The sequence below is a fragment of the Scyliorhinus torazame genome, chromosome 4 (assembly GCF_047496885.1).
Source record: "Scyliorhinus torazame isolate Kashiwa2021f chromosome 4, sScyTor2.1, whole genome shotgun sequence".
Lineage (NCBI taxonomy): Eukaryota > Metazoa > Chordata > Chondrichthyes > Carcharhiniformes > Scyliorhinidae > Scyliorhinus > Scyliorhinus torazame.
Genome location: NC_092710.1, coordinates 75,844,980 through 75,869,300, shown reverse-complemented (window position 1 = coordinate 75,869,300; position 24,321 = coordinate 75,844,980). Strand labels below are relative to the sequence as shown.

Here is a 24,321-nt window from a genome sequence, read left to right as displayed (position 1 = left end):
TTCAGAAATATTTGTTTTATTCGGTATTTTGGTGTAAGGTGTTAATGGGACACTGCTCTCCAGGTTGTGCCCATGATTCGGGCTGGAAGCTGCCTCCCTTGGCTGAGCAGCCGGCTGCAGCCTTCAGTCCTCCAAATTGCGGAACGCGTTTTGCATCTCGTCATGGAGCTGCGCATAGTCCGCTCTTATCTTCGCTTCGCCGTCCTTGACCGGATCCTGAAGGAGAAGGAGGGAGAGAGAACGAGAAAATGAGGCAGAGAGAGGGAGAGCAATTGGTGAAGACAAATGTAGGTCCCTTACAGTCAGAAACAGGGGAATGTATAATAGGGGACAAAGAAATGGCTGGGCAACTAAACACTTACTTTGGTTCTGTCTTCACAAATCAGATACCAGACATGTTGGGGAAAGCAGGGTTTAGTGGGAGGGAGGAACTGAAGGTGATCATTATTAGTAGAGAAACGGTGTTGGGGAAACTGATGGGATTGTAGATTGATAAATCACCAGGACCTGATAATCTACATCCCAGAGTATATAAGGAAGCGGCTCTAGAAATAGAGGGTGTATTGGTGGCCATCTTCCGGGATTTTATAAACTCTGGAACAGTTCCTGCACACTTTGTTTTCTTTTTTTCCCGTTCATTTACGGGATGTGGGCGTCGCTGGTCGGGCCAGTGTTTGTCGCCCATCACTGTTCACCCTTCAGAAGGTGGTGGTGAGTTGCCTTCTTGAACCGCTGCAGTTCCTGAGGTGTAGGTACACCCAGTGTGCTGTTAGGAAGGGAGTTCCAGGAGACAGTGAAGGAGCGGCGATATATTTCCAAGTCAGGGGTGGTGAGTGACTTGGAGGGGAACCTCCAGGTGGTGGGGTTCCCAGGCATCTGCTGCTCTTGTCCTTCTAGATGCTAGTGGTCATGGGTTTGGAAGGTGCTGCCCAAGGAACCTCGGCGAGTTCCTGCAGTGCATCTTGTAGATGGTACACACGGCTGAAGGAGAAGGAGGGAGAGAGAATGAAGCAGAGGGAGCGCAATAGGTGAAGAGAAATGTAGGTCCCTTACAGTCAGAAAATGAAATGAAAATCGCTTATTGTCACAAGTAGGCTTCAAATGAATTTACTGTGAAAAGCCCCTAGTCGCCATATTCCCGCGCCTGTTTGGGGAGGCTGTTACGGGAATTGAACCGTGCTGCTGGCCTGCCTTGGTCTGCTTTCAAAGCCAGCGATTTAGCCCTGTGCTAAAACAGGGGAATTTATAATGGGGGTAAAGGAATGGCTGTTCATTGGTGGTGAAGGGTTTGAATGTTTTTTTTGTTGTTATATATTTAGAGTGCCCAATTCATTTTTCCAATCAAGGAGCAATTTAGTGTGGCCAGCCCACATAGCCTGCAAATCTTTGGGTTGTGGGGGCGAAACCCACGCAAACACGGGGAGAATGTGCAAACTCCACACGGACACTGACCCAGAGCCGGGATCGAACCTGGGACCTCGGCGCCGTGAGGCAACAATGCTAACCACTGTGCCACCGTGCTGCCCAAAGGGGCTGAATGTCTGTGGAAGGAGGAGCAATCAAGGGGGCTGCTTTGTCCTGGATGGTGTTGAGCTTCTTGAGTGTTGTAGGAGCTGCACTTATCCAGGCAAGTGGAGAGTACTCCTGACTTGTGCCTTGTAGATGGTGGATAGGGTTTGGGGAGTCAGGAGGTGAGTTACCTGCCATAGAAGTTCTAGCCTTTGACCTGCCCTGGTAGCCACTGTATTAATGTGGTTACTCCAATTCAGTTTCTGATCAATGGATGTTGATTGTGGAGGATTCAGCGATGGTAATGCAATTGAATGTCAAGGGGCGATGGCTAGATCCTCTCTTGTAGGAGACGGTCATTGCCTGGCACTTGTGTGGCGTGAATGTAACTTGCCACTTGTCAGCCCGAGCCTGGATACTGTCCAGGTCTTGCTGCATTTGGACATGGACTGCTTCAGTATCGGAGGAGTCGCAAATGGTGCTGAACATTGTGCAGTCATCCGCAAACATCCCCACTTCTGACCTTATCATGGAAGGGACGCCATTGATGAAGCAGCTGAAGATGGTTGGGCCGAGGACACTACCCTGAGGAACTCCTGCAGTGATGTCCTGGAGTTGAGATGATTGACCTCCAACCATCACAACCATCTTCCTTTGTGTCAGGTATGACTCCAACCAGCGGAGTTTCCCCTGATTCCCATTGACTCGAGTTTAGCTCCGGCTCCTTGATGCCACACTCGGTCAAATGCTGCCTTGATGTCAAGGGCAGTCACTCGCACCTCACCTCTGGCATTCAGCTCTTTTCTCCATGTTTGAACCAAGGCTGTAATGAGGTCAGGAGCTGAGTGACCCTGCGGAACCCAAGCTGAGCGTCCGTGAGTAGGTTATTGCTGAGTGAGTGCTCCTCGATGGCACTGTTGATGACTCCTTCCATCATTTTGCTGAGGATGGTGAGTAGACTGATAGGGCAGTAATTGACTGGATTGGATTGGTTCTGCTTTCTGTGTCCAGGACATACCTGGGCAATTTTCCACGTTGCTGGGTAGATGCCAGTGTTGCAGTTGTACTGGAAGAGCTTCCACCAGAGATCCATGTTCAATTCCAACCTTGGGTCACTGTGTGGCGTTTGCACATCCTCCCCGTGTGTGCGTGGGTTTTCTCCGGGTGCTCCGGTTTCCTCCCACAGTCCAAAATGTGTGGGTTAGGTGGATTGGCCAGAGGGCAGCACGGTGGCGGCACTACTGCCTCAAGGCACCGAGGTCCCGGGTTCGATCCCAGCCCCGGGTCACTGTCCGGATGGAGTTTGCACATTCTCCCCGCGTTTGCAAAAAATGTGCTGGTGAGGTCAAATGGCCACGCTAAATTACACCTTAATTGGAAAAAAATAATTGGGTACTCTAAATTTATTTTTTAAAAAGGTGAATTGGCCATGCGAAATTGCCCCTTTGTGCCCAAAAGGGTAGGTGGGGTTGCGGGAATGGGGCGAAAAGGGCCCAGGTGGGGTGTTCTTTTGTAGGTTGGGTGCAGACTCGATGGACTGAATGACCTCCTTATGCACTGTAGGGACACTAGAAACAGTAGGAATTAAGGGGTCTTTTTCCAAATGAGCAGACATTAACCAGTGGGGTACCGCGGGTATCGCTGCTGGGGCCCCAGCTATTCACAATATATATTCATGATTTAGATGAGGGAACAAAATGTAATATCTACAAATTTGAAGTTGACACCAGGGTGAGCTGTGAGGAGGATACAGAGACCCTTCAGTGTGATTTGGACAAGTTCAGTGAGTGGGCAAATGCAGTGTAATTTGGATAAAGGTGAGGGCATCCACTGGTAGCAAAAACGGGAAGCCAGACTATTACCTGAATGGCCAGGAATTAGGAGAAGAGGGCGGCACGGTGGCGCAGTGGTTAGCACTGCTGCCTCACGGCGCCGAGGTCCCAGGTTCAATCCCGGCTCCGGGTCACTGTCCGTGTGGAGTTTGCACATTCTCCCCGTGTTTGCGTGGGTCTCACCCCCACAACCCAAAGGTGCGCAGGCTAGGTGGATTGGCCTCGCTAAATCCCCTTAATTGGAAGAAATGAATTGGGTACTCTAAATTTAATAAATAAATAAATCCGGAGAAGGGAATGCGCAATAAGACCTGGATGTCCTCATACATCAGTCGCTGAAAGTAAGTGTGCAGGTACTGCAGGCAGTGGAAAAGGCTAATGGTATGTTGGCCTTCATTGCGAGAAGTTTCGAGTACAGAAGCAGGGATGTGTTGCTGCAATTGTACAGGGCCTTGGTGAGGCCACACTTGGAATATTGTGCGCAGTTTTGGTCTCCTTCTCTGAGGAAGGATGTTCTTGCTCTAGAGGGAGTGCAGCGAAGGTTCACCAGACTGATTCTGGGAATAACAGGACTGACGTACGAGGAGAGATTGAATCGGTTAGGATTGTACCAGCTGGGGTTCAGAAGAATGAGAGGGGATCTCTTATAAAATTCCAACAGGACTGGACAGGGTCGATGCAGGAAGGATGTTCCCGATGGCGGGTGTGCCCTGAACCAGGGGTCACAGTCTGAGGATACAGGGTCGACCATTGAGGACCGATGAGACATTGCTTCACCCAGAGAGTGGGCGGCCTGTGGAATTCATTACTCCAGGAAGCAGTTGAGGTCAAAACATAGAACAGTACAGCACAGACCAGGCCCTTCGGCCCTCGATGTTGTGCCGAGCATTGTCCGAAACCAAGATCAAGCTATCCCACTCCCTGTCATTCTGGTGTGCTCCATGTGCCTATCCAATAACCGCTTGAAAGTTCCTAAAGTGTCCGACTCCACTATCACAGCAGGCAGTCCATTCCACACCCTAACCGCTCTCTAAGAACCTACCTCGGACATCCCTCCTATATCTCCCACCCTGCATCTTATAGTTATGCCCCCTTGTAACAGCTACATCCACCCAAGGAAATAGTCTCTGAGCGTCCACTCCATCTATCCCCCTCATCATCTTATAAACCTCTGTTAAGTCGCCTCTCATCCTCCTCCGCTCCAATGAGAAAAGCCCTCGCTCCCTCAACCTTTCCTCATAAGACCTGCCCTCCAATCCAGGCAGCATCCTGGTAAATCTCCTTTGCACCCTTTCCAATGCTTCCACATCCTTCATATAATGATGTGACCAGAACTGCACAAAATACTCCAAATGTGGTCTCACCAGGGTCCTGTACAGTTGCAGCTTAAACAATGTATGTTTTCAAGAAGTAGTTAGATACAGCACTTAGGGCGAAGGGGATCAAAAATATGGAGGGAAAGCGGGATTAGGCGGTTGTGTTGGATGGTCAGCAGCGATCATAATGAATGGCGGAGCAGGCTCGAAGGGCCGAATGGCCTCCTGCTGCTCCTGTTTGCTATGTTTGTGTGCAATAGAACCAGTGGAGCAGGGGTAGGCTATGCAGTCCTTCAAGCCTGCTCCGCCATCCAATCAGATTAAGGTTGATCTGGCTGATGATCATGGCTCCACTTTCCAGCCTGTCCCCCCACTCGCCCTGAATGTCGTCAACGGCCCACAGCCTCCAATACTCCCTGGACAAGAGAATTCCACACACCAAACACCCTCTGGGAGAACAAAAGTCGACACTTCTGTCTTCAAAGGGAGACCTCTTAAAGTATGTCCCCCGGTTCTATTCTCATAAAACCATAAGACATAGGAGCAGAATTAGGCCACTCGGCCCATCGAGTCTGCTCCCCCATTCAATCATGGCTGATATTTTCTCATCCCCATTCTCCTGCTTTCTCCCCATAACCGCTGATCCCCTATTAATCAAGAACCTATCTACCTCTGTCTTAAAGACACTCAGTGATTTGGCCTCCACAGCCTTCTGCGGCAAAGAGTTCCACAGATTCACCACCCTCTGGCTGAAGAAATTCCTCCTCATCTCTGTTTTAAAGGATCGTCCCTTCAGTCTGAGATTGTCCCCTCTGGTTCTAGTTTTTCCTACAAGGGGAAACATCCTCTCCACGTCCACTCTATCCAGGCCTCGCAGTATCCTGTAAGTTTCAATAAGATCCCCCCTCATCCTTCTAAACTCCAACGAGTACAGACCCAGAGTCCTCAACCATTCCTCATACAACAAGTTCTTCATTCCAGGGATCATTCTTGTGAACCTCCTCTGGACCCTTTCCAAGGCCAGCACATCCTTCCTTAGATACGGGGCCAAAACTGCTCACAATACTCCAAATGGGATCTGACCAGAGCCTTATACAGCCTCAGAAGTACATCCCTGGTCCTGTATTCTAGCCCTCTCGACAAGAATGCATTTGCCTTCCTAACTGCCGACTGAACCTGCACGTTAACCTTAAGAGAATTGTGAACAGGAATCCCAAGTCCCTTTGTGCTTCTGGGGCGAAATTCTCCCGAAACGGCGCGATGTCCGCCGACTGGCGCCCAAAGCGGTGCCAATCAGACGGGCATCGCGCCACCCCAAAGGTGCGGAATGCTCCGCATCTTTGGGGGCCGAGCCCCAACATTGCGGGGCTAGGCCGACGCCGGAGGAATTTCCGCCCCGCCAGCTGGCGGAAACGGCCTTTGTTGCCCCGCCAGCTGGCGCGGAAATGACATCTCCGGGCGGCGCATGCGCGGGAGCGTCAGCGGCCGCTGAAAGTTTCCCGCACATGCGCAGTGGAGGGAGTCTCTTCCGCCTCCGCCATGGTGGAGACCGTGGCGGAGGCGGAAGGGAAAGAGTGCCCCCACGGCACAGGCCCGCCCGCGGATCGGTGGGCCCCGATCGCGGGCCAGGCCACCGTGGGGGCACCCCCCGGGGTCAGATCGCCTCGCCAGGACCCCGGAGCCCGCCCACGCCGCCTTGCCCCGCCGTTCAAAAGGTGGTTTAATCCAAGCCGGCGGGACAGGCAATTTATCAGCGGGACTTCGGCCCATCCGGGCCAGAGAATCCAGCGGGGGGGCCTGCCAACCAGCGCGGCCCGATTCCCGCCCCCGCCGAATATCGGTACCGGAGAGTTCGGGAACCGGCGGGGGCGGGATTCACGGCGGCCAACGGCCATTCTCCGACCCGGCGGGGGGTCGGAGAATGGCGCCCCTGATTTCGAAACCTTTCCCCATTTCGAAAATAGTCTATTCTTCCTACTTAAGTGCACAATCCTGTCAAGCTCTACCCCTAGAAAGGTCCCAATTAAATCACCCTTCATTCTTCTAACCTCCAATGAGCATGGGCTCAACCTGTTCAATCAGGGGCTGGTTTAGCACAGTGGGCTAAACAGCTGGCTTGTAATGCAGAACAAGGCCAGCAGCATCGGTTCAATTCCCGTACCGGCCTCCCCGAACAGGCGCCGGAATGTGGCGACTAGGGGCTTTTCACAGTAACTTCATTGAAGCCTACGCGTGACAATAAACAATTATTATTATTGTCTTTCCTGATAGAACAAAACCCCTTCACCCCAGGGTTCAGGCCAGTGAACCTTCTCCGAACTGCTTCCAAAGCTATTCCGGATGGATTCTCCGGTCCCCCAGCTGCTTGTTCATGGAAACGCGCCATTGACTGGCGGTGGGATTCTATCCTCCACCGCTTGTCAATGGGATTTCCCATTGAAGCCCCCCCCCCCCCACATTGCTGGGAAACCTGCAGGCGGGGGTGCAGTGTCGACGGGAACAGAGATTCACAACAGACGGAGAATTCCGGCCTATATCTTCTTTTAAAATTAGGAGACCAAATTGAGCCTCAACTCTGGTGGCAATTAGGAGCAATGACCGGGTGCTGGGACAGTGTGTGCCATTTTGCCATGTTTCCATGGCTTTATCCTGTTTCTGCTTCTTCTCTGGTGGGGTTTTTCGATGTATCAACGCGAGTAACTCGCCTCCTGACCCCCCCCCCCCCCCCCAGTCTGTCCACCGTCTACAAGGCACAAGTCAGGAGTGTGATGGAATACTCCCCACCTGCCTGGATGAATGCAGCTCCAACAACACTCAGGAAGCTCAACACCATCCAGGACAAAGCAGCCCCGCTTGATTGCTCCCCCTCCCACAAACATTCACTCCCTCCACCACCGACGCACAGCAGCAGCCGTGTGCACCATCTACAAGATGCACTGCGGCACCTGCCAAACCCACGGCCACCACCATCTAGAAGGACAAGAGCAGCAGATACCTGGGGCGGGATTCTCCAATCCCGCGACAGAGTGTCCACGCTGTCGTAACACGACGGCGTGAACGGGCCGCTCCCACGTCTAATTCTGGCCCCCCACGGCGCTGGAGCGGTTCCCGCTGCTCCAGCTGCAGCTCCCGGTGCGAACTGTGCACCGCGGGATCCACGCATGTGCAGTTGCACCGGCGCCAACGAGGACGTGCGCAGTGGCCTCCTCCAACGTGCCGGCCCCGACGCAACATGGCGCAGGGCTACAGGGGCTGGCGCGTAGGAAAGGAGGCCCCCAGCCAGAGAGGCCCCGATTGTGGACCAGGCCGCATCGGAGGCCCCCCCCTGGGTTCGGAGCCCCCCCCCACAGGCGGCCCCCCCGGCCCTGCGCACAGAGTACCCGCCGGCTGCGACCAGGTGTGGACGGTGCCGGCGGGACACTGCCTTTTTAGAGCGGCCGCTCGGCCCATCCGGGCCGGAGAATCGGCGGCCCGTCCACGTAGAGCGGCCCGCGACCGGCACCGCGGCAACCGCGCCAGCGCCAATGGCACCGATTCTCCACTCCGCGGAGATTGGCGTCGGGGCGGCGCGGCGCGGTTGTGGGGATTCTCCGGCCCGGCGCGGGGCTGGGAGAACCCCGCCCTCAGTAACGCCACCACCTGGAGGCTCCCCTCCAAGTCACTCACCACCCTGGCGTGGAAATACATCGCCGCTCCGTCACTGTCGCTGGGGCAACATCCTGGGCCTCCCTCCCTAACAGCACAGTGGGTGTACCTACACCTCAGGGACTGCAGCGGTTCAAGAAGGCAGCTCACCCCCACTTTCTAAATGGCAACTAGAGATGGACAATAAATGCCGGCCCAGCCAGCGACGCCCACACACCACAAATGAATATTTTAAAAAATCTAATGATTGTATTGACCCAGTGTTACTGCCCGTCTCCTGGTCCTCCTGTGTACTCACGCATGTTTTTTTAAAATAATTTTTATTGAGGTTTTCACAAAATATCAACAACAAAATGAAAAAGGAACCCAATAGAATTAAATACAAAACAAAATAAAACAACCCCGTGCCCCCCTATATATAAATAATAAATTAACACACCGAATTAACACAAAGCAAACATAACAAATATATACATCCCCTCAGATCCCCTAGTGTAAACAAACAAAAATAAAATAGAACCTCCCACCCCCCCCCGGGTTGCTGCTGCTGACCAATGTCTATCGTTCTGCCAGGAAGTCCAAGAACGGTTGCCACCGCCTGAAGAACCCTTGTACCGATCCCCTTAAGGCGAATTTCACCCTCTCCAATTTAATAAACCCCGCCATATCGCTGATCCAGGATTCCACGCTTGGGGCCTCGCATCCTTCCACTGAAGAAGAATCCTTCGCCGTGCTACCAGGGACGCGAAGGCCAGAATTCCGGCCTCTTTCGCCTCCTGCACTCCCGGCTCCCCTGGAACCCCAAATATTGTGAGCCCCCAGCCCGGTCTGACCCTGGATCCTACCACCCTCGACACCGTCCTCGCTACGCCCTTCAAAATTCCTCCAGCGCTGGGCATGCCCAGAACATATGGGTGTGATTTCCTGGGCTCATTGAGCACCTAACACACCTGTCCTCACCCCCAAAGAACTGGCTCATCCTTGTCCCGGTCATGTGTGCCCTGTGCAGCACCTTAAACTGTATGAGGCTGAGCCTCGTGCACGAAGAGGAAGAGTTCACCCTCCCTAGGGCATCTGCCCACGTCCCCTCTTCGATCTCCTCCCAAATCCTCCTCCCACTTACCTTTCAACTCCACCACCGAGGTCTCCTCCTCCTCCGGCATCACCTGGTAAGTTTCTGAGATCTTCCCCACTCCAACCCACCCCCCCCCAATAGCACCCTGTCCTGTACTGTGTGTGGCAGTAGCCATGGGAATTCCACCACTTGCCGCCTGGGAAACGCCCTGACCTGTAAGTACCTGAAGGTGTTTCCCGGGGGGAGCCCGTACTTCTCCTCCAGCTCACCCAGGCTCGCGAACTTCCCGTCCACAAACAGGCCCCTCAACCTTCTTATCCCTGCCCTGTGCCACCCCGAAAACCCTCCATCTATTCTCCCTGGGACAAACCGGTGGTTCCCCCGTATCGGGGTCCACACCGAGGCTCCCACTTCCCCCCTGTGCCGCCTCCACTGCCCCCTGATTTTGAGGGTAGCCGCCACTACCGGGCCCGTGGTATACCTCATTGGAGGGAGCGGCAGCGGTGCCGTTGCCAGCGCCTCCAGATTCGTACCCTCACAAGACGCCGTCTCCAGCCTCTTCCGTGCTGTCCCCTCCCCCTCCATCACCCACTTGCGCACCATCGCCACATTGGTGGCCCAGTAGTACCCACAGAGGTTGGGCAGCGCCAGTCCCCCCACATCCCTACCCCGCTCCAGGAAAACCCTTCTCACCCTCGGAGTCCCTCGTGCCCACACAAACCCCGTTATGCTCCTGTTGACCCGCCTAAAGAAGGCCTTCGGATAAGAATGGGGAGGCACCGGAACAGGAACAAAAACCTTGGAGCACCGTCATCTTAACTGACTGCACCCTACCCGCCAGGGACAGCGGCAACGCGTCCCACCTCTTGAACTCCTCCTCCATTTGCTCCACTAGCCTCGTGAAATTAAGCCTATGCAGGGCCCCCCAGCTCCTGGCCACCTGGACCCCCAAATACCTGAAGCTCCTCTCCGCCCTTTTTAGTGGGAGCTCGCCAATCCCCCTCTCCTGGTCCCCTGGGTGAACCACAAACAACTCGCTCTCCCCCATGTTGAGCTTTTCCCCTGAGAAATCCCCGAACTCCCTGAGGATTCTCATTACCTCTGCCATTCCTCCCACCGGGTCCGCCACATATAGCAGTAAGTCGTCCGTATAGAGCGGCACCCTATGCTCCTCCCCACCCCGCACCAACCCCCCCCAGTTCCTCGACTCCCTCAGTGCCATAGCCAGGGGTTCAATCGCCAGTGCAAAGAGCAGGGGGGTCAGGGGACACCCCTGTCTCGTCCCTCGGTGCAACCGAAAGTACTCAGACCTCCTCTTGTTCGTGGCCACACTCGCCATCGGGACCTCGTACAACAGCCTAACCCACCTGACGAACCCCTCCCCAAACCCGAACCTCTTCAGCACCTCCCACAGGTACCCCCACTCTACCCTATCGAAGGCCTTCTCAGCGTCCATCGCCACCACTATATCCGCCTCCCCCTCCCTTGCCGGTATCATAATAACGTTCAGGAGCCTCCGCATATTCGCGTTCAACTGTCTCCCCTTCACAAACCCCGTCTGGTCTTCGTGGATGATCTGCGGCACACAATCCTCAATCCTCGTGGCTAAGACCTTCGCCAGCACCTTGGCATCTGTGTTTAACAACAAAATCGGCCTGTAAGACCCACACTGCAGCGGATCCTTGTCCCGCTTCAGAATCCAGGAGATCAGTGACTGGGACATCGTCGGGGGCAAAGCCACCCCCCCCCCCCCCCCCACCCCACCCCAACCTCCCTTGCCTCATTGAAGTTCCTAACTAGCAACGGGCCCAACAGGTCCACATATTTTTTGTAGAATTCGACCGGGAAACCATCCGGCCCCGGTGCCTTCCCCGCCTGCATGCTCCCTATCCCTTTGGCCAGCTCCTCCAGCCCAATCGGGGCCCCTAATCCCGCCACCAGTCCCTCCTCCACCTTCGGGAACTTCAGTTGGTCCAGAAAGCGGCCCATCCCTCCCTCCTCCAGTGGGGGCTCGGACCGATACAGTTCCTCATAAAAGTCCCCATTGAACCAACCCCACTCCGCACCACGCGCCCTCCCCTATCCTTAACTCCCCCGATCTCCCTAGCTGCGTCCCGCTTCCGAAGCTGATGTGCCAGCATCCGACTTGCCTTTTCCCCACACTCATAAATCGCCCCCTGGGCCTTCCTCCACTGTGCCTTCGCCTTCCTGGTGGTCACCAGGTCGAATTCGGCCTGGAGGTTCCGCCTCTCCCTCAACAGCCCCTCCTCCGGCACCTCCGCATACCTCCTGTCTACCCTCACCATCTCCCCCACCAGCCTCTCCCTCTCTCTCTGCTCTCTCCTCTCCTTGTGGGCCCTAATGGAGATCAGCTCTCCCCTAACCACCGCCTTCAGCGCCTCCCGGACCATCCCCACTCGGACCTCCCCGTTATCGTTGGACTCCAGGTATCCCTCTATGCTTCTTCGGACCCGCTCGCTCACCTCCTCAACCGCCAACAGCCCCACCTCCAAACGCCACAATGGGCGCTGGTCCCTCTCCTCCCCCAGCTCTAGGTCTACCCAATGCGGGGCGTGATCCGAAATGGCTATCGCCGAGTACTCGGTATCCTCAACTCTCGCAATCAACGCCCTGCTCATAATAAAAAAGTTGATTCGGGAATAAGCCTTATGAACGTGTGAGAAGAATGAAAATTCCCTAGCCCCCGGCCTTGCAAACCTCCAAGGGTCCACCCCTCCCATCTGGTCCATAAACCCCCTCAGCACTTTAGCCGCCATCGGCCCCCTACCCGTCCTAGACCTGGAACGGTCCAGTGCCGGATCCAACACCGTGTTAAAGTCCCCCCCCCCCCCCCCCCCAATTATCAGGCCCCCCACTTCCAAGTCCGGGATCCGACCCAACATGCGCCACATAAAACCCGCATCGTCCCAGTTCGGGGCGTACACGTTGACGAGCACCACCCTCTCCCCTTGCAGCTTACCACTTACCATTACGTACCTGCCGCCATTGTCTGTCACAATGCTCGACGCCTCGAACGACACCCTCTTTCCCACCAAGATCGCCACCCCCTGATTTTTGGCATCCAGCCCCGAATGAAACACCTGACCTACCCACCCCTTCCTCAATCTTACCTGGTCTACCACCTTCAGGTGTGCCTCCTGGAGCATGACCACATCCGCCTTCAGCCCCTTCAGGTGTGCGAACACCCGGGCCCGCTCAACCGGCCCGTTCAGCCCCCTTACATTCCAGGTTATCAGCCGGATCAGGGGGCTACCCGCGCCCCTCCCCCGCCGACGAGCCATAACCGCTCCTCGGCCAGCCACGCGCCCATGCCCAGCCCGTTCCCCGCGGCGGCAGACCCCGTCCCAACGCCCTCTACTCGCTCCAGCTCCCCCTTGACCATACCAGCAACAACCCGTTTCCCCCCACCCCCCCACAGCTAGGACCCCTCCGAGCTGCACTGCTCCCCCCATTGCACTCCCGCAAGTCAGCTGACTCCTGCTGACCCCGGCCGCTCCCGCCTCTCCTTCGACTCCTCCCATTGTGGGACTTCCCCTCCCCCTCCATTACCCATCAGCAGGCTCTCCGCCTCCCCCTTCCACCCCAAGCGCGGGAAAAAACCCGCGCTTCCCCGCCCAGGCCCTGCCCCCTCCAGCCTTCAGCGCGGGAAAAAGCCCGCGCTTTCCACCTGCCCGGCCCCGCCACCTCTGACGCAGCTCCTCTTACAGGCCTAGTCCCCTCACCCCCGACTCGGGCCTCCCCCTCACCACGGGGCACCATCCCCCCTACCGGCCATCCACCCCCTACTCCGTTTACTTACACCCCTCCAAGAGCCCATCCGTCAGACCCAACCAGAACAGTGCCCAACTCACCCTAACCACCCACACCGAACCAAAACTAAACAAGAACAAAGAACCCCCCCCCCCCCTCAAAATGTAACCAACAGCAATCCCCGACCACCCATCCCGACCCTCAGTTTGTGTCCAGCTTCTCGGCCTGAACAAAGGCCCATGCCTCCTCCGGGGACTCAAAATAATGGTGCCGGTCCTTGTAGGTAACCCACAATCGCGCCGGCTGCAACATGCCAAACTTCACCCCCTTCCTGTGCACCACCGCCTTCGCTCGATTGTACCCGGCCCTCCTCTTCGCCACCTCAGTGCTCCAGTCCTGATATATCCGAACCTCCGCGTTCTCCCACCTGCTGCTCCTCTCCTTCTTGGCCCACCTGAGCACACACTCCCGATCGACGAACCGATGGAACCGCACCAGCACCGCCCGCGGAGGCTCGTTAGCCTTGGGCCTCCTCGCCAACACTCTATGGGCCTCTTCCAGCTCCAGGGGCCCCTGGAAGGACCCCGCTCCCATCAGCGAGTTTAACATGGTGACCACATAGGCCCCCACGTCCGGCCCCTCCAGCCCCTCCGGGAGACCCAGAATCCGCAAATTCTTTCACCTCGACCGATTCTCCATCTCCTCGAACCGCTCCTGCCATTTCTTGTGGAGCGCCTCGTGCGCCTCCACCTTTACCGCCAGGCCTAAGATCTCGTCTTCGTTGTCGGAGATCTTTTGTCGGACCTCGCGGATCGCCACCCCCTGGGCCGTCTGTGGCTCCAGCAGGTCCGCTTTGATCTCCCTGAAGCAGCGCTGGATAACCTCCTGCTGCTCCTGCGCCCACTGCATCCACGCTGCCTGGTCCCCGCCCGCCGCCATCTTGCTCTTCTTCCCTCGCACTTTCTTTGGGTTCACCACCACTTTTTTAGTCGCCCCGCTCCTGGCCCAAACCATACACTGTCGGGGGAATATTGCAGTCTTCTTCCCACACCGGGAAATGTTGAAAAAATGCCGTTGGGGGCCCTGAAAAGAGCCCAAAAGTCCGTTCCAAGCGGGAGTTGCCGAACATGCTGACCCAGTGGTACTGCCCGTCTCCTGGTCCTCCTGCGTATTCATGTATGTTGAGCCTGTACTTTTTCTTGAGGGGCTGTGCCATTGTTGTGGTTTAATTGCGTTATTTGTTCAAATGTAAAACCTTAATGAGTATAATTTGTGTTCAAACGGGGAGGCCAAAACTGTGCAGAGTGCTCCAGATGTGGTCTGAATGATCTACAGTAAAACTTCGAATAGATAGTCATAGAATTTACAGTGCAGAAGGAGGCCATTAGGCCCATCGGGTCTGCACCGACACTCTGAAAGAGCACCCCACCCAAGCTCACTCCCCCAACCTCTCCCAATAAACCCCTTAGCCTAACCTACACATCTTTTTTTGGAGACTAAGCGGCAATATATCATGGCCAATCCACCTAACCTGCACATCTTTGGACTGTGGGAGAGAGAGAGAGACCCCAGACTCTCTGGGCCCACACACCTTGACCCTCGTCCCCCCCCCCCCGCCCCATCCCTACATCTCCAGGGGGAGCAGTGAATCATAGAATAGAATTTACAGTGCTGAAGGAGGCCATTCGACCCATCGAGTCTACACCGGCCCCTGAAAGGGCACCCTATCTCAGTCCACACCTCTACCCTATCCCCATAGCCCAGTAACCCAACCTAACATTTGGACACTCAGGGCAATTTATCATGGCCAATCCACCTAACCTGCGCATCTTTGGACTGTGGGAGGAAACCGGAGCACCCGGAGGAAACCCACGCACACACGGGGAGGATGTGCAGACTCCGCACAGACAGTGACCCAAGCCGGGAATCGAACCTGGGACCCTGGAGCTGTGAAGCAACAGCTCTTAATTAAAAAAAAAATTTAGAGTACCCAATTCATGTTTTCCAATTAAGGGGCAATTTAGCGTGTTCAATCCGCCTACCCTGCACATCTTTGGGTTGTGGGGGCGAAACCCACGCAAACACGGGGAGAATGTGCAAACTCCACACGGACACTGACCCAGAGCCGGGATCGAACCTGGGACCTCGGCACCGTGAGGCAGCAGTGCTAACCACTGCTCCACCGTGCTGCCCTGAAGCAACAGTGCTAACTAGTGATCTTGCCCAAAGCTCTGAGCTGGCTGAGGAAGGTGGATTGGGCGAAAGGATTACCCGGCACTGACCTTGAACTTCATGGAGCTGAGCTTGTACAGAATGTCTCCCAGATTCTCCCGGATGTTCGCCCAGGTGATGCGGCACTCGGAGTGCACCGTGGTCTCCACCGCATGCCGGGCCAGCTCGTAGAAACCGATGATGTTCTGCAGGATCCCCACCGTCTTATAGAAGGGGCAAAACCTGTAACGAGAGAGAGAGGGGTGGGGGGGGGGTTGTGAGGGTGAGGTTACATGCGTGTACTGGACACGGAGAGGAGACCACACCGTGTTGGGCATCCCCCAAACTATCCCCCACTTCAGGAGGCCCCGCTGCCCATCCTCTGCACAGCAGGAATTCAGCCGGAACCGCCCCCCCCCCACCCTCCAGGACAACCAGCCTTTGAGTTCCCCCACCACCCACACCGGATGTCTGGAGTTGGGGGGGGGGGGGGGGGGGGTGAATGGGTGGATCCTGGTTGGACGTAGAGGCGGTCACTCAGATTCGCAGTCACCTTCGTGGATGGAGATGAGCGATGCCTCCCCGTGTCGAACAGATCGGCCACCTCACGGGAGGAGCGAGGGGGGACGCTCGCCAGGTCAATCTCCCAGTCCACGTTGGATTGTCCGTGAGGGGCATCACGTTGACCAGGGATGGTCACCCACTCTCGCTTCCATGCTCTACCTTCACCCCCCCCCCCGCACTGACCTGTCACAGGGGGAATATTCATTCTGCCCCCCCCCACTGACCTGTCATAGGGGGAATGTCCATCCTGGCCCCCCCACTGACCTGTCATAGGGGGAATGTCCATTCTGCACCCCCCCCACTGACCTGTCATTGGGGGAATGTCCATCCTGGCCCCCCCACTGACCTGTCAAGGGGGAATGTCCATTCTGCCCCCCTCCACTGACCTGTCATCGGGGGAATGTCCATTCTGCCCCCCAACCACTGACCTGTCATAGGGGGAATATCCATTCTGCCCCCCCCCCACTGTCCTGTCATAGGGGGAATGTCCATTCTGCCCCCCCCCACTGTCCTGTCATAGGGGGAATGTCCATTCTGCCCCCCCCCCACTGTCCTGTCATAGGGGGAATGTCCATTCTGCCCCCCCCCCACTGTCCTGTCATAGGGGGAATGTCCATTCTGCCCCCCCCCCGACTGACCTGTCATCGGGGGAATGTCCACTCTGCCCCCCCCCCACTGACCTGTCACAGGGGGAATGTCCATTCTGCCCCCCCACTGACCCGTCATAGGGGGAATGTCCACTCTGCCCCCACCACTGACCTGTCATAGGGGGAATGTCCATTCTGCCCCCCCCCCCAATGACCTGTCACGGGGGAATGTCCATTCTGCCCCCCCCCCACTGGCCTGTCATAGGGGGAATGGCCACTCTGCCCCCCCCACTGACCTGTCATAGGGGGAATGTCCACTCTGCCCCCCCCCCACTGACCTGTCATAGGGGGAATGTCCATTCTGCCCCCCCCCCCCCACTGACCTGTCATAGGGGGAATGTCCACTCTGCCCCCCCCCACTGACCTGTCATAGGTGGAATGTCCACTCTGCCCCCCCCCACTGACCTGTCATAGGGGGAATGTCCACTCTGCCCCCCCCCACTGACCTGTCATAGGGGGAATGTCCACTCTGCCCCCCCCACTGACCTGTCAGAGGGGGAATGTCCACTCTGCCCCCCCCCACTGACCTGTCATAGGGGGAATGTCCATTCTGCCCCCCCCCCACTCACCTGTCATCGGGGGAATGTCCATTCTGCCCCCCCCCCCCACTGACCTGTCATAGGGGGAATGTTCATTCTGCCCCCCCCCCCACTGACCTGTCATAGGGGGAATGTCCATTCTGCCCCCCCCACTGACCTGTCATAGGGGGAATGTCCACTCTGCCCCCCCCCCCACTGACCTGTCATAGGGGGAATGTCCATTCTGCCCCCCCCCACTCACCTGTCATAGGGGGAATGTCCATTCTGCCCCCCCCCCACTGACCTGTCATAGGGGGAATGTCCATTCTGCCCCCCCCACTGACCCGCCATTGGGGGAATGTCCATTCTACCCCCCCTCCCCCACTGACCTGTCATAGGGGGAATGTCCATTCTGCCCCCCCCACTGACCTGTCATAGGGGGAATGTCCATTCTGCCCCCCCCCCCCCCCCACTGACCTGTCATAGGGGGAATGTCCATTCTGCCCCCCCCCCCACTGACATGTCATAGGGGGAATGTACATTCTACCCCCCCCACTGACCTGTCATAGGGGGAATGTCCATCCTGCCCCCCCCACTGACCTGTCATCGGGGGAATGTCCACTCTGCCCCCCCCCCCCACTGACCTGTCATAGGGGGAATGTCCACTCTGCCCCCCCCCACTGACCTGTCATTGGGGGAATGTCAATTCTGCCCCCCCCACTGACCTGTCATAGGGAGAATGTCCATTCTGCCCCCCCCCACTGACCTGTCATAGGGGGAATGTCCATTCTGCCCCCCCCCACTGGCCTGTCATAGGGGGAATGTCCATTCTGCCCCCCCCCACTGACCTGTCATTGGGAGAATGTCAATTCTGCCCCCCCCACTGACCTGTCATAGGGAGAATGTCCATTCTGCCCCCCCCCCACTGACCTGTCATAGGGGGAATGTCCACTCTGCCCCCCCCCCCACTGACCTGTCATTGGGGGAATGTCCATTCTGCCCCCCCCCCACTGGCCTGTCATAGGGGGAATGTCCATTCTGCCCCCCCACTGGCCTGTCATAGGGGGAATGTCCTTTCTGCCCCCCCCCCACCCACTGACCTGTCTTAAGGGGAATGTCCATTCTGCCCCCCCCCCCCCACCACTGACCTGTCATAGGGGGAATGTCCATTCTGCCCCCCCCCACTGACCTGTCATCGGGGGAATGTCCATTCTGCCCCCCCCCACTGACCTGTCATAGATGGAATGTCGTTTCTGCCCCCCCCCCACTGACCTGTCATAGGGAGAATGTCCATTCTGCCCCCCCCCACTGACCTGTCATAGGGAGAATGTCCATTCTGCCCCCCCCCCACTGACCTGTCATAGGGGGAATGTCCATTCTGCCCCCCCCAATGACCTGTCACAGGGGGAATGTCCACTCTGCCCCCCCCACTGACCTGTCATAGGGGGAATGTCCATTCTGCCCCCCCCCACTGACCTGTCATAGGGGGAATGTCCATTCTGCCCCCCCCCACTGACCTGTCATAGGGGGAATGTCCATTCTGCCCCCACCCCACTGACCTGTCATAGGGGGAATGTCCATTCTGCCCCCCCCCACTGACCTGTCATAGGGGGAATGTCCATTCTGCCCCCACCCCACTGACCTGTCATAGGGGGAATGTCCATTCTGCCCCCCCCCCACTGACCTGTCATAGGGGGAATGTCCATTCTGCCCCCCCCCCCACTGACCTGTCATAGGGGGAATGTCCACTCTGCCCCCCCCACTGACCTGTCATAGGGGGAATGTCCATTCTGCCGCCCCCCCCACTGTCCTGTCATCGGGGGAATGTCCATTCTGCCCCCCCCCGACTGACCTGTCATCGGGGGAATGTCCACTCTGCCCCCCCCCACTGACCTGTCATAGGGGGAATGCCCATTCTGCCCCCCCCACCACTGACCCGTCGAAGGGGGAATGTCCATTCTGCCCCCCCCCACTGACCTGTCATAGGGGGATTGTCCACTCTGCCCCCCCCCACTGACCTGTCATAGGGGGAATGTCCATTCTGCCCCCCCCACACTGACCTGTCATAGGGGGAATGTCAATTCTGCCCCCCCCCCCACTGACCCGTCATAGGGGGAATGTCCATTCTGCCCCCCCCCCACTGACCTGTCATAGGGGGAATGCCCATTCTGCTCCCCCCCCCACTGACCCGTCATAGGGGGAATGTCCATTCTGCCCCCCCCCACTGACCTGTCATAGGGGGATTGTCCACTCTGCCCCCCCCCACTGACCTGTCATAGGGGGAATGTCCATTCTGCCCCCCCCCCACTGACCTGTCATAGGGGGAATGTCAATTCTGCCCCCCCCCACTGACCTGTCATAGGGGGAATGTCCACTCTGCCCCCCCCACTGACCTGTCATTGGGGGAATGTCAATTCTGCCCCCCCCACTGACCTGTCATAGGGGGAATGTCCATTCTGCCCCCCCCCACTGGCCTGTCATAGGGGGAATGTCCATTCTGCCCCCCCCCACTGACCTGTCATAGGGGGAATGTCCATTCTGCCCCCCCCCCACTGGCCTGTCATAGGGGGAATGTCCATTCTGCCCCCCCCCACTGACCTGTCATAGGGGGAATGTCCATTCTGCCCCCCCCACTGACCTGTCATAGGGGGAATGTCCATTCTGCCCCCCCCCGCCATCCACTGACCTGTCATAAGGGGAATGTCCATTCTGCCCCCCCCCCACTGACCTGTCATAGGGGGAATGTCCATTCTGCCCCCCCCCGCCATCCACTGACCTGTCATAGGGGGAATGTCCATTCTGCCCCCCCCCCACTGACCTGTCATAGGGGGAATGTCCATTCTGCCCCCCCCCCCCACTGGCCTGTCATAGGGGGAATGTCCATTCTGCCCCCCCCCACTGACCTGTCATAGGGGGAATGTCCATTCTGCCCCCCCCCCACTGACCTGTCATAGGGGGAATGTCCATTCTGCCCCCCCCCCACTGACCTGTCATCGGGGGAATGTCCATTCTGCCCCCCCCACTGACCTGTCATAGGGGGAATGTCCATTCTGCCCCCCCCCCAGACCTGTCATAGGGGGAATGTCCATTCTGCCCCCCCCCACTGGCCTGTCATAGGGGGAATGTCCATTCTGCCCCCCCCCTCACCTGTCATAGGGGGAATGTCCATTCTGCCCCCCCCTCACCTGTCATAGGGGGAATGTCCATTCTGCCCCCCCCCCCCCACTGACCTGTCATAGGGGGAATGTCCATTCTGCCCTCCCCACTGACCTGTCATAGGGGGAATGTCCATTCTGCCCCCCCCCCCCCACTGACCTGTCATAGGGGGAATGTCCATTCTGACCCCCCCCCCTCACCTGTCATAGGGGGAATGTCCATTCTGCCGCCCCCCACTGACCTGTCATAGGGGGAATGTCCACTCTGCCCCCCCCCCACTGACCTGTCATAGGGGGAATGTCCATTCTGCCCCCCCCCACTGACCAGTCATAGGGGGGATGTCCATTCTGCCCCCCCCCCCCCACTGACCTGTCATAGGGGGAATGTCCACTCTGCCCCCCCCCCACTGACCTGTCATAGGGAGAATGTGAATTCTGCCCCCCCCACTGACCTGTCATAGGGGGAATGTCCACTCTGCCCCCCCCCCCCACTGACCTGTCATAGGGGGAATGTCCATTCTGCCCCCCCCCACTGACCTGTCATAGGGAGAATGTCCATTCTGCCCCCCCCCCCACTCACCTGTCATAGGGGGAATGTCCATTCTGCCCCCCCCCACTGACCTGTCATACGGGGAATGTCCATTCTGCCCCCCCCACTGACCTGTCATAGGGAGAATGTCCATTCTGCCCCCCCCCACTGACCTGTCATAGGGGGAATGTCCATTCTGCCCCCCCCACTGACCTGTCATAGGGAGAATGTCCATTCTGCCCCCCCCCCACTCACCTGTCATAGGGGGAATGTCCATTCTGCCCCCCCCCCCACTGACCTGTCATAGGGAGAATGTCCATTCTGCCCCCCCCCCACTGACCTGTCACAGGGGGAATGTCCATTCTGCCCCCCAACCACTGACCTGTCATAGAGGGAATGTCCATTCTGCCCCCCCCCCAATGACCTGTCATAGGGGGAATGTCCACTCTGCCCCCCCCCCCACTGACCTGTCATAGGGGGAATGTCCATTCTGCCCCCCCCCACTGGCCTGTCATAGGGGGAATGTCCATTCTGCCCCCCCCCCACTGGCCTGTCATAGGGGGAATGTCCATTCTGCCCCCCCCCACTGGCCTGTCACAGGGGGAATGTCCATTCTGCCCCCCCCACTGACCTGTCATAGGGGGAATGTCCATTCTGCCCCCCCCCCACTGGCCTGTCATAGGGGGAATGTCCATTCTGCCCCCCCCCCCCCCCCCCACTGGCCTGTCATAGGGGGAATGTCCATTCTGCCCCCCCCCTCACCTGTCATAGGGGGAATGTCCATTCTGCCCCCCCCCACTGACCTGTCATAGGGGGAATGTCCACTCTGCCCCCCCCCCACTGACCTGTCATAGGGGGAATGTCCACTCTGCCCCCCCCACTGACCTGTCATAGGGGGAATGTCCATTCTGCCCCCCCCCCCCCACTGACCTGTCATAGGGGGAATGTCCATTCTGCCCCCCCCCGACTGACCTGTCATCGGGGGAATGTCCACTCTGCCCCCCCCCACTGACCTGTCATAGGGGGAATGTCCATTCTGCCCCCCCCACTGACCTGTCATAGGGGGAATGTCCATTCTGCCCCCCCCCCGACTGACCTGTCATCGGGGGAATGTCCACTCTGCCCCCCCCCACTGACCTGTCATAGGGGGAATGTCCATTCTGCCCCCACCACTGACCTGTCATAGGGGGAATGTCCATTCTGCCCCCCCCCCACTGACCTGTCATAGGGGGAATGTCCATTCTGCCCCCCCCCACTGGCCTGTCATAGGGAGAATGTCCATTCTGCCCCCCCCCCCACCCACTGACCTGTCATAAGGGGAATGTCCATTCTGCCCCCCCCCCCCCCACTGACCTGTCATAGGGGGAATGTCCATTCTGCCCCCCCCCCCACTGACCTGTCATCGGGGGAATGTCCATTCTGCCCCCCCCAGACCTGTCATAGGGGGAATGTCCATTCTGCCCCCCCCCACTGAACTGTCACAGGGGGAATGTCCATTCTGCCCCCCCCCACTGGCCTGTCATAGGGGGAATGTCCATTCTGCCCCCCCCCCCCACTGACCTGTCATAGGGGGAATGTCCATTCTGCCCCCCCCACTGACCTGTCATAGGGGGAATGTCCACTCTGCCCCCCCCCCACTGACCTGTCATAGGGGGAATGTCCACTCTGCCCCCCCCCCACTGACCTGTCATAGGGGGAATGTCCATTCTGCCCCCCCCCCACTGACCTGTCATAGGGGGAATGTCCATTCTGCCCCCCCCCCACTGACCTGTCATAGGGGGAATGTCCATTCTGCCCCCCCCCCACTGACCTGTCATAGGGGGAATGTCCACTCTGCCCCCCCCCCACTGACCTGTCATAGGGGGAATGTCCACTCTGCCCCCCCCCCACTGACCTGTCATAGGGGGAATGTCCATTCTGCCCCCCCCCCCACTCACCTGTCATAGGGGGAATGTCCACTCTGCCCCCCCACTGACCCGTCATAGGGGGGATGTCCATTCTGCCCCCCCCCACTGACCTGTCATAGGGGGAATGTCCATTCTGCCCCCCCCCACTGACCTGTCATAGGGGGAATGTCCATTCTGCCCCCCCCCACTGACCTGTCATCGGGGGAATGTCCACTCTGCCCCCCCCCACTGACCTGTCATAGGGGGAATGTCCATTCTGCCCCCACCACTGACCTGTCATAGGGGGAATGTCCATTCTGCCCCCCCCCACTGACCTGTCATAGGGGGAATGTCCATTCTGCCCCCCCCCCACTGGCCTGTCATAGGGAGAATGTCCATTCTGCCCCCCCCCACCCACTGACCTGTCATAAGGGGAATGTCCATTCTGCCCCCCCCCCCCCACTGACCTGTCATAGGGGGAATGTCCATTCTGCCCCCCCCCCTCACCTGTCATAGGGGGAATGTCCATTCTGCCCCCCCCCACTGACCTGTCATAGGGGGAATGTCCACTCTGCCCCCCCCCCACTGACCTGTCATAGGGGGAATGTCCACTCTGCCCCCCCCACTGACCTGTCATAGGGGGAATGTCCATTCTGCCCCCCCCCACTGACCTGTCATAGGGGGAATGTCCATTCTGCCCCCCCCCCACTGACCTGTCATCGGGGGAATGTCCATTCTGCCCCCCCCTGACCTGTCGTAGGGGGAATGTCCATTCTCGCCCCCCCCACCCCACTGACCTGTCATAGGGGGAATGTCCATTCTGCCCCCCCCCACTGACCTGTCATAGGGGGAATGTCCACTCTGCCCCCCCCCACTGACCTGTCATAGGGGGAATGTCCATTCTGCTGCAGAAAATCATCCTTCAGGAGCTTCGCTACTTCCAGAGTGATCTTATCTGTCTCAGCCAAGGATGCCTGCGGGAGAGGGGAAGTTTCAAAAAAATATACATTACACACAGAGCTGGAGAGAGAGAGAGACGGAGAGAGTGGGATAGAGAGAGAGAGAGTGGGATAGAGACCGAGAGAGTGGGATAGAGAGAGAGAGAGAGAGAGTGGGATAGAGGCCGAGAGAGTGTGGGATAGAGAGAGAGAGAAGCTAGGGAGGAGATTGCTGAGCCTTTGGCTTTGATCTTTAAGTCATCTTTGTCTACAGGAATAGTGCCAGAAGACTGGAGGATAGCAAATGTTGTCCCCTTGTTCAAGAAGGGGAGTAGAGACAACCCCAGTAACTATAGACCAGTGAGCCTTACTTCTGTTGTGGGCAAAATCTTGGAAAGGTTTTAAGAGATAGGATGTATAATCATCTGGAAAGGAATAATTTGATTAGACATAGTCAACACGGTTTTGTGAAGTGTAGGTCGTGCCTCACAAACCTTATTGAGTTCTTTGAGAAGGTGACTGAACAGGTAGACGAGGGTAGAGCAGTTGATGTGGTGTATATGGATTTCTGCAAAGCGTTTGATAAAGTTCCCCACGGTAGGCTATTGCAGAAAATACGGAGGCTGGGGATTGAGGGTGATTTCGCAGTTTGGATGCACACACACACACACAAATACTCACACACAGTTCCACAAGCACACGCATGTACACAAATACTCTCTGAA

At 57.4% G+C, this 24,321-nt stretch overlaps 1 protein-coding gene across 2 annotated transcripts in view; it reads right to left on the bottom strand.

Annotated features, from left to right (window-relative positions):
- Positions 1-24,321, bottom strand: part of LOC140410310 (V-type proton ATPase catalytic subunit A-like) — a 179,651-nt gene continuing 155,330 nt past the window's right edge. For both annotated transcript variants that reach the window (XM_072498292.1, XM_072498293.1), the window contains 3 exons: positions 23,538-23,632; positions 15,431-15,602; positions 1-216 (listed from right to left, as the gene is read on the bottom strand). In XM_072498292.1, coding sequence (XP_072354393.1) covers positions 124-216; positions 15,431-15,602; positions 23,538-23,632 — 360 coding nt within the window. In that variant the 3' untranslated portion in view covers positions 1-123. The remainder of the gene's footprint in view (positions 217-15,430; positions 15,603-23,537; positions 23,633-24,321) is intronic.